This window comes from Castanea sativa, chromosome 4 (genome assembly GCF_040712315.1).
Source record: "Castanea sativa cultivar Marrone di Chiusa Pesio chromosome 4, ASM4071231v1".
Classification (NCBI taxonomy): Eukaryota; Viridiplantae; Streptophyta; class Magnoliopsida; order Fagales; family Fagaceae; genus Castanea; species Castanea sativa.
The window spans coordinates 18,763,390-18,774,108 of NC_134016.1; the positions used below are offsets into that span (position 1 = coordinate 18,763,390).

A 10,719-nucleotide genomic window follows, 5' to 3' on the forward strand; every position below is an offset into this window, starting at 1 on the left:
AAATCTGAATCTGTATAGCCAATGGGAATCAAATCCTCACTGTGGTAAACAAGCATATAATTTCTCGTTCTCCGTAGATACTTAAGAATATGCTTTATAGCTTGCCAATGTTTTGGTCCTGAATTTGATCGATATCGGCTGACCATACCAACTGAATAACAAATATCTGGTCTAGTACAAAACATGGCATACATGAGACTTCTCACTACAGAAGCATAAGGAACTTGTCTCATCATATTTTCTTCTTCTTGAGTCTTAGGCCTTTGGTCATCAGACAAAGGATCTCCATGTCTAAAAGGAAGCAATCCTTTCTTGGAGTTTTGCATGCTAAACCATTCTAGAACCTTATCTATATATCCAGTTTGTGATAAGCCTCACATCTTATTCTTACGATCTCACCAAAGCTTGATCCCTAGAATAAAGTTAACCTCACCCAAGTCCTTCATATCAAATTGGCTTGACAACCAAACTTTAACCGATGACATTACCCCTACATCATTCCCAATGAGTAGAATATCATCAACATAAAAGCACTAGGAGCATTACTACTTTATCTCGATGTCTTTTGTACACACATGGTTCATCAAGATTTTTTTCAAAACCAAATGACTTGATTGCTTGATTAAATCTAATGTTCCATGACCTAGATGCTTGCTTAAGTCCATAAATGGACCTTTTCAACTTGCAGACCATATGCTCTTAGTTCTTTGCTATGAAACCTTCCGGTTGCAACATGTAAATTTCTTCTTCAAGATTGCCATTAAGAAATGCATTCTTAACATCCATTTGCCAAATCTCATAATCATAATGAGCAGCAATGGATAGGAGAATCATGATAGAATTAAGCATGGCTACTGGCGAAAAAGTTTCATCATAATCAATACCTTCTTTTTGTGTATACCCTTTCACCACTAGTCTTACTTTAAAGGTTTTAACCTTTCCATCTATCCATCTCTTCCTCTTGTAAACCCATTTGCAACCAACAGGTTTAATGCCATTAGGCACCTTTACAAGATTCCATACATGATTGGAATACATAGAATCCAATTCAGATTTCATAGCTTGGACCCAATGATGTGCATCTATATCATTCATTGCTTCATCATAAGTGTAAGGATCCGATTCAGCCTCTTCTGAGATAGCTTCATAAGTTTCTCCTAAACCTATAAATCTTATAGGAGGCCGAACAATTCTCCCACTACGACGTGGCACTTGTGTACTAGTCATCTCATAAGTAATGTCTTGTGGTGTATCCAATACAACCACATCATTCCTAGTTTCATCCATTGGTTGTTCAACTACAGGTTCATCTATTTTAGCCAATATAACTTTTCTTCTATGATTAAAATTATTCACATAATGATCTTCCAAAAATTTGACATAGGTGCTAACAAACACTTTGTTATCCTTATGATTATAGAATAAATAACCCTTGGTTTCTTTTGAATACCCTAAAAACATGCATACTTCCATTTTAGCTTCCAACTTATCAAACTTCCCTTTCAACACATGTGCTAGACATCCCCAAATATGGAGATATTTCATACTAGGCTTGCGCCCACTCCACAATTCCGTAGGTGTGTTAGGAACAGATTTTGATGGAACTAAATTCAAAATGTGCATAGCTGTTTTCAGTGCATGTCCCCAAAAAGAAACTGGTAAAGTTAAGTAACTTATCATGGACCTAACCATTTCCAAAAGAGTCCTATTCCTTCTTTCTGCTACACCATTTTGTTGGGGAGTTCTAGGTGCAGTCAATTGGGAGACAATCCCATTTTGAATTAGGTAATCCTTGAAATCCCCAAGAAGGTATTCGCCACCTCGATCAGATTGAATGGCCTTTATGCGTTTACCCAATTGATTTTCAACTTCAACCCTAAACTCTTTGAACTTTTCAAAGGCTTCGAACTTCCGTCTCATTCGGTACACATAACCATATCTTGAGTAATCATCCGTAAAAGTAATGAAATACTCATAACCTCCTTTTGCGTGGGTTGACATAGGAGCACATACATCTGTATGAACTAATTCAAGCAACTCTTAGGCTCTTCTACCTTTTGCATTAAAAGGTCGTTTGGTCATTTTACCTTTCAAACAAGATTCGTAAACTGGAAATCCATCAAAGTCCATGGGCTGTAAAAGTCCATCTTTGATTAGTCTTTGAATCCTATTTAAATTAATATGACTCAAATGCAAGTGCCATAGATATGCATTACTAGTAGAAGGAAACTTTCTCTTTAATGATTTTACATGAGAGCTACTATCTAATTCAGAATTGTATAATTCATGCTTGTCAGTAGTTAAAATATAAAGACCATCCACAATATTGCTAGAACAGATAAACATTTTATCCTTCTTAATTACAACATTGTCTTTTAGGATAACACAATATCCATGTTTACCTAAGTAAGTTTCAGAAATTAAATTCCTACGAACATTAAGTACATATAGACAGTCTTCCAATATTAAAACCTTAGACTCAAAACATAAATTATACACTCCAACAACCATAACCGGAATCCTGCTCCCATCAGCCAAAGTAAGAAACAATTCTCCTTCATTCAACTTTCTGGTCTCCTGAAACCCCTGCAAAGAATTGCAGATATAATTAGTACAACCTAAATCCACACATCAGGAATTTGTTGGATTCTGTACCAAACATATTTCAAGATGAAAAGAACTTTTATTACCCTTATTCTTGACAGCTTTGAACTTTGGACAATTCCTCTTCCAATATCCTTTCTCACCACAATGGAAACACTTTCCTTTGGTTTTCTTTCCTTTGTTGGCAACTCCTAAGGCAATTTGTTTATCATCTTTCTTAGTGAAGTCCTTCTTCTTCTTCTTCTTCTTCTTCTTCTTACCCTTGCCTTTCGACTTAGGTTGAGAAGTAGAAACTTCACCCACATTGGCTTCAACACTAAAAGTACCAAGTATGCCTTCCGCCGCCCCTAACTCATTCATTAATTCAGATAAAGAATAAATCTTTTTGTTCATATTATAATTGAGTCTGAATTCCTTGAATGAATCCAGTAGTGATTGGAGTATCATATCCACATGGGATTCTCCATCAATGTCAGCACCTAAAACTTCTAATGCGTTCAGATTAGCAATCATCCTAAGACAATGCTCCCTCACTGAACTTCCTTCAGCCATTTTGATATTATAAATTTGCATCATAGTTTCTTGCCTTGCTAAACGACCTTGCTCACCAAACATCTCCTTCAAACTAAGCATTATGTCCGAAGCGAGTTCTACATCCTACATTTGATGTTGTAGAACATTTGAAATAGATGCTACGATATAGCACTTATCCATCTCATTAGATTTCTGCCAATGATCATATCACTATTTTTCCTCAAGTGGAGCATCTAATGAAGGAAAGCTAGGACATGATTGAGTAAGCACATATTTGTGCTCTTCAGCAGTAAGAGCAATGTCCAAATTTCTTTTCCAGTCAACATAGTTGGATCCAGTCAGTTTGTTTTGGTTAAGAATAACAACAAGTGGGCTAAATGATGCCATAATATAAATCTGAAAATAATAAACATGAATATAATAAGTAAATTGGACATTATCAATTTAGCATATAAGCATATAATATGGAACCTTAATAAAACCATAAAATAATATATGCAACGACAACCCAATCCATGTCTATAATTCCTTGGTATCAAGTTTATTATAAACACATTAATTGGATGAGAACTATTCTCATTATTAGTGCTATCAGGATAACTCTTATCAAACATTAATAATATGCCGTGTTACCTTTAACCTCTAAGTAATAATGACATAGCTCCTTTGGGAGGTTAACATTACACTTAGTCTAGTGTACACCATTATCTAGAGTCATGTAGCCACATTTCATCTCCCTTTTATAGTGTTTAAACTTGTAGTACCATGAAACAAAACACCCTTCTTTGGGATCGCGAGGCATATACGCCAAGACGAGGTGTTTACCCACACTACTATGAACCAATAATGGAGGCCGTGAGATCTAACCCTTGTATCTCTCTCCCACTAAATATTTTAAATTAAAGATTTTTAAAATCAATATATATAAACATGAACTGATCTTAATATATATATATATATATATATATATATATATATATATATATATATATATATTTACATATATTTAATCTATTCATGAAGTTAGCCCTTGAATCCTTATTAACATATAAAACATATCAACCCTTTTTCAATAGATCTAAGGTATTTCAATGCTTATGACATACGGATTCCACATTTACAATATATATATATTAATCAATTCATGAAAACAAGGATTCAAGAGAATCATTATATCACTTCCTTAAAGATGACAATGCAACCGGGGGCCATGAAACAAAAAATTTTCAAACCCGAAACAATGCAAGGAATGAATACACGCATAAGGTAGTTATATATATATCGGTCATGAGAATAACTGGTTTTGTATCTCATACAAAACACATAGCGGAAGCAACAAACCAGGATCTATTTCATTCATGATTGATAACATGCACTATGTAAATTTCAGAATTTAAGAACAAGATAGCGTACCTTGGTGTGGTGAAATTCAAAACCAAAGATTGAAATACTCATGAATACTTTTAATCTTCACTCCAATTCCACTTTATGCCCAAGATGTGTGGTTTCTCAATCAGTTTTCAAAGGGAAAGTGAAAGTGTGTCTCTCACTCACATACACACCATTTATTATATCATTAATAAAAATTTTGTATGTTTCTCCCTTTATAACTAATTGATTATCTAATTGGGTTAGCCTATTGGGCCTTTCCAATTGGGGTTTAGTGTGTGGTTTGGAGTGGGGCCAAAAGGGACCAATAAGACACTAGCTCCAAATATGATAATGTCCAAATATTCATATTACCATTATTTTAGATAAAAATAAAACTTTATTTAACATAACATTAAGTCATACATAATGTCATACATAGTATCATAGAATAGGATTTAAGGGCACACATCCTAACAATTACAATGAGTGCATGCTATTTATAAGGCATGACTAAAAAATAGAAAATATAAAAAAACGTACTAAATAATAAAACCCGAAATAAAAGTTGATTTGTTTTGAAATTAGTAGATCCAAAATAGAAAAATAGCTAAAAAAAAGTTCTAAATAATAAAATTCCTAAATTCAGGTAGATTTGGTCTGAAATAGTAGCTCCTGAATAGGAAAAAATATCTATTAATTGATATAGAGCTGAAAAATCAATTAGTCATTAATCTAGGCCATAAATCACGCCCAATCAAGCTAGATTAGCCCTCAGTAGCTTGGATTAAATTTATTATACCTTCATATTTCTTTGGGCCAAGCTTGGAATGTCCTGTGTTAGAATCAACCCAAATCTCTTGAATCAGCCCATTAACTGCTTCTTTGATCTTCTTGGATCTTGCTCTTGTAATAGGCACAACTGGAACATGCAATAGATCCTTGAATGCTTGTTGATTCTCATTAGTAACTTTAATACAGTGCTTTATTATGTTAATAATGAAAATATATACAATGCTAACAAAGGAATTATAAAAAAGATAAAGATAAAGATAGAGATAATTTAGAAGAAAACAAACCCGAAAGAAAAAGGACTTAAAGCAATATCACAGTCAGAGTAAATCTTTTCCTTTCACTTGTGGCTCAATTGACCTGAAATTTCTGGAATTATATAGCTAAACATAGTGATATGTTACTGAATTACATGCTCTTTCTAAAAAAGAATTTGGCTTAAATAATGTAGTATATTTAAGCACATAATGTCTGAAAAAAGAATTTGACTTTAACCAACAACAACACCAGCAATTATTCGGCTACTTAAGCCTCCAGCAGCAGCACCAACATGAGTTATGCAGCAACTTAAGTTGAGCATTATTGCCACCAATCATGAGCCAATGTTCAGCCATCATAAATCCTAAAAATCAGTCTCATTTTGGTAAAGACCCGAACATAGAAAATCATTGCATCAAATCAAATCAAATCTTTGCCAAATTCAAGGAGGATATTATGCAATAATAAATCATGACAGATCATATTTAACCCCACCCTCTAATTTCATAGTGATTACAAAATTAAGAAAACAATTATAATACATGAAATACATTACTAATTACATAAAAACAAAAGGAAAATGTAAAACAAACTGATACAAACCCGGAGGAGAAAGAAGAAGCGGAACAAAGTGGCAGATTTTTAAGTGGGGAGTTTTCCTACATGTCGCAATGGCCTTAATTGCAGAGAAAGGCTTAAACCCTCCTATCATTGACCTTCTTAACCAAAATTCTCAAAATAGAAACAGTACTGAAGGCAGTTTCATATTCTTAAACACTTCTACCTTCTGCATAACATTGATTTTTCTTTTTTGGCTACCAAGCATGGTGCTCAAAAACTTTCAAAAACTACAACATGGCCATACAAATGAACTGCAAGCAATAGGAAGGGGTAATCACAAATTTAAAAATAGTTGATTTCTAAGGACCATGCTATGAATAACTTATCAAGGAAAACTCATAACAAAATGAATTGCATGGTTAACATTGGGAATAAGGCCAAAATCTAACTCTAACCTTGGTCCCATAGGCCATAAATTCAATCATGCAGGCCATACTCTGTAATTGTTGAATCAGCACATATAGCTGATTACATATATACTTTCATATCAATCCTCACGTGCCCCAATTATACAAATATAAATAACCATATATCTTAGGCAGCAAACTTAAGTGGACCTCGAGGCAGCTTGTACAAAGCTTGAACTTAAGTCCATTATTAGGACCTAACAGTTGCATCTACTGCAGAAATGCCTATGTTGGATAAGTTCGATTGGATCAATTTCAAGCTTAGTTTTTCTTACAATTAAACACTAATAATCTATTATTAATCCAATAAGTAAGCATTTCATGTACATGCTAATTTGATTTCAAAAAAAGTTCTAGAGAATTACTACAATAAGTAAACCATTTAGCAAAATATTCCACATAATATAATCTTTTCAAGACAGGCATTTTATCAAACACACATCATGCATTATTATTGCAACCACCGCTGCATATAATCTTATGAAAGAACTACCTACAAAAACATTCAACTCAAAACCCAGCAACTAAATCCTTTGGTAGACTAAGTTCTCCAAATTGCAACTGCCAGTACTTCGAATGAAATTTTTGAGGCTAAAAGTATATAGAACACATACAGCACATTAAAACACACACATACATGAAGGAGAAAAATCTCATAGATCATTTAATCTAAAAAAAAGGATGCCAAAAGCTCAAACATGTAAAAGCAGCAAAAGAAACATCACAAATTTATGCATAAAGCCATGCCTATATGACTTTCAAATAATCTAAATGCAGCAATATTAGAAGAAATTTTAAGGATTATTTCCTACTCTCGGTGGCTTCTGCAACATAAAAATCACAATCAACACATAAACATCTCATAAAGAACAAATAACATATTTAGAGGAAAAAAAGATCATATTTAATGCACAAATTTAAAAATAAAGAGGAAAACTTACTGTTAGCAGTCCTAGCGAGTCAGTGGTGGGAGGGTACACGTTGGCAGGAAGCAAGCTTGACAGAGGGGCTGACCTTCATATTTCTATCTCCCTCTCTCTTTATTTATCTCATTTTGTTCTATGGTTAAAGTTTATGAACGGTTATGGGCTCTCTTTTTAAGGTTTTTTTTTAATAAAGTGTGAATTGTTAGGTTTTAATGATTAGGAGTGTAAATATTCAAAAAGCAATTGTAGTAAATCAAAAATCACAACCGTCCTCACTAATCGTACATTGCCATCAACAATGGCCAAGTTGCTCTTGAAGAAGCTTTCGTGTGCACCAACCCAACCATTAAATCACAATGAAAGTTGTCAATACCACCTACAAATAAAAAAATAAAAATAAAAACTCAAATTATACTACTGAAAATATCTGAGCTTTTCTCTGCGGCCAAACACAACAATAAAAAAGAAAAAAAGAAAAAGAAAACATGCCAAAAGAAAGAAAGGGAACCTTATTGGAGGCAAATTGAAATCTGAAAAACGAACAAACAATTTAACAAATTCTTAGGTGTAGATTAGAGTCTTATAATCCAAATTGACTTTTAAAACCAACAATGCTCGAACTAAAAGTATTTTGAAAATAAACGAATTAGTAAAACTAAATAAAAATTATAATGATTCACAAATATATGATCCGATTTTTTTGGAGAGAGAGGAAAAGAGTGACCTTCTTGAAGGAATCGGTGTTTTGGGCTAAAGTTGGGCCAACAAAACATCACATGTAAAAGAAACAACACTTAATGAATCACTGAAAAATTCAAATGTAACAACAAAACATCCTAAACAGGTATGTATGTTAAAATGAATTGCTTATGTGGTTTTACACTTACAACTTAGTAATTCCAAATTTGCAATTTGAGCCCATATTTGATCAACGTTATTAAATATTCTAGAGCATATTAATATTATAATAATGTGTTAAGAGAGCAATAAATTGGATTACTTAAGCAAACAAAGTCCAAAAAGAAAATTTTAAAAAGAAAAGAGATGTACATATTAGAATCTGTGCTAGGACGACAACTTGCTGCAAGCTTTCATGAGAAGAGACTTCTGTTTCCTGAAAACCAAAAAAGATAGGTATATTTGAAATGAAGAAAACACAAAAAATAAAAAATTAGAAGTAGAAAGTAAAATGAAAATAAATTAATAAAAAATTACTAGATTTTGGTTTACAGATGGTTCTAGGGCTTTTATGCTTTGAAGTTCTGCCTCCAAAACCGAACACAACAATAAAAAAACAGGATAAAGAGATTAAAAAAATAGAGCATGTCAAATTAACCATTTAAATTATGGGAAAAAATAGTGGGAGAAAGAAGAGATGCTCTATCAAGGTGCTCTATCAAACTTTGCTCATTCAATCAGTCCCGAATCGAACCAAAAACAAATTTGAATTTCCCTCATCATTCCCTCACTTAATCCTCCATTTTCTCAACAACCAATCAAAATCCTCATTGTTTCTAATTACGCAAACTAAATAGTCCCTTGAGTTATACTCTTTAAAGAAAAATAATAAATAACACAGCATATATAATCACAACTTTCTTGGGAAAGAAACAGAGATGGAAAGCAAGAGAGAAAAAGTGAGTTAGGGCAAGAAGGAAAGAACCAAACAAACAACATCAAAATCTGAAATCTATAAACCATAACAGAAAATCCCAAAACATCAAAGCAAACATTTAAATCTATACCGATCCAACCAAACGACTAAACATAGAAATCAAGTTATGGTGAAATATAAAAACAAATAAAAAAAACCTTTACCTGTAGCAGTTAAACAGTGGAGGGAGGCCATTTTTTTGGTGTATGGAGAGCAATGGTAGTGCCTGCCCACAAATTGCTCTCTCTCTCTCTCTCTCTCTCTCTCTCTCTCCCCATTGATCTCTATTTTTCTCAATGAATCAGTAATTTTATCAAACAAATTGTGTATAAAAAATTAAGTTGTTCTATTAGCAGAATTAGAAAAAAGATGTTAGCAATGAAAGATAAAGCATCATCAAGATAACAGTAAAAGATATTGACCACTAAATCGATAAAATTCATATAAAATTATATATGGAAACAGAAACTAAATCCGAATATTAAAACCAAAGAATTCATAAAATATACACAATCACATTGAAGCTATCACAAAGGAAGAATTGTAAGAGAATCAAATCAAACAAACTTAAATTAGCAAGTTAAAAAGAAAAAATGAAAGAAATTCAAACAGAAACTGAATAAGAATTATTGAAAACGAAAAATTCCTAAAATATACATACATTTTAGCCAACAAATTCAAAAAAAGAAATGAAAACAAAATAGCAACCAAAAAAATAGCAACAGTGCGATTGAGAAAAAAGGACCTTAAGATGAATTTCACATAAAGGCTTGCGAGGAAGATTTTGTTGAGGCAGCGAGGCTCCATTTCTGTGCCTGGAAATTCTCCCCACACTCGCCGTTGTTGTTGTTGTTGTTGTGATTGGATCTAGCTACCATGGCAACCGGAAGATGCGCCATGTGGTGGACTTCCAAATAAGGCGGCGACGGTGAGGGTTTCATCATCGAGTGGTCCGACACGATGGACACGGTGAGGGTTTCATAGCCTCTCTCTCGATTTCATTGCCTCTCTATTTCTCTGTCTCTCTTTTCTCTCGATCTCTCTTTCTCATTTCTCCGTGTAGGAATCTTTCTTTTTTCTTTTTTTTCTAAGCGGTTTGTTTCCTTTTTAACGTAGATATGATTTTTTTTTATATGATCTATATTTTCACTAAATATAGATATGATTTTTTAATACTCAAAATTGATCTATATTTTTATTAAATAAAGAACTGATTTTTTTCAACACACAAAATTAATCTGTATTTTCATTAAATACAAATTTGATTTTTAACTCTCAAAAAGTGATCTATATTTTTATTAAATACAGATCAGATTTTTTTTTTTTAACTATAAAAACTAATATATATTTTCATTAAATACAGATTTAATTTTTTTTAAAGAAAATTTTCTTTGTCATAAAATAGAAATTTTGAAATTTAAAAAAAGAAGTTAAAAGTTGAGATAATTTTTGTTTGATGCATGTAACATAGATTTATTTCATGAGTGTAGTTCCTCTTTTAAAAAAAGAAAGTCTTTTTCTTATTTTATTTATAAAAGCATATCTGATTTTTTTC

The 10,719-nt window shown here is 32.5% G+C and overlaps 1 protein-coding gene across 5 annotated transcripts; it reads right to left on the bottom strand.

Annotated features, from left to right (window-relative positions):
• Positions 1–2,271: 2,271 nt before the first annotated feature.
• On the bottom strand, positions 2,272–10,241 carry LOC142630542 (uncharacterized). Of its 5 annotated transcripts, XM_075804536.1 has the most exons (8): positions 9,910–10,241; positions 8,561–8,624; positions 8,235–8,260; positions 8,019–8,040; positions 5,586–7,886; positions 5,309–5,428; positions 2,691–3,534; positions 2,272–2,586 (listed from the first exon to the last, which is right to left on the bottom strand). In XM_075804536.1, exons 7-8 carry the CDS (start codon positions 3,235–3,237, stop codon positions 2,558–2,560), a joined length of 576 nt encoding a protein of 191 aa, XP_075660651.1. In that variant the 5' UTR covers positions 3,238–3,534; positions 5,309–5,428; positions 5,586–7,886; positions 8,019–8,040; positions 8,235–8,260; positions 8,561–8,624; positions 9,910–10,241; the 3' UTR covers positions 2,272–2,557. The 5 variants fall into 5 exon arrangements, with proteins under 5 accessions (XP_075660651.1, XP_075660650.1, XP_075660647.1 ...); XM_075804535.1 differs by having other exon boundaries at positions 5,309–7,886; XM_075804532.1 differs by having other exon boundaries at positions 2,691–7,886.
• Positions 10,242–10,719: the final 478 nt, after the last annotated feature.

What these genes read in the sequence shown, in the direction of transcription:
- LOC142630542 (XM_075804533.1), bottom strand. Translation starts at nt 3,237, where the DNA reads ATGCTTAGTTTGAAGGAGATGTTTGGTGAGCAAGGTCGTTTAGCAAGG. An exon ending in CAAAGCTGTCAAGAATAAGG is followed by an intron (nt 2,587 to 2,690) that starts GTAATAAAAGTT and finishes AATTCTTTGCAG; the next exon opens with GGGTTTCAGGAGACCAGAAA.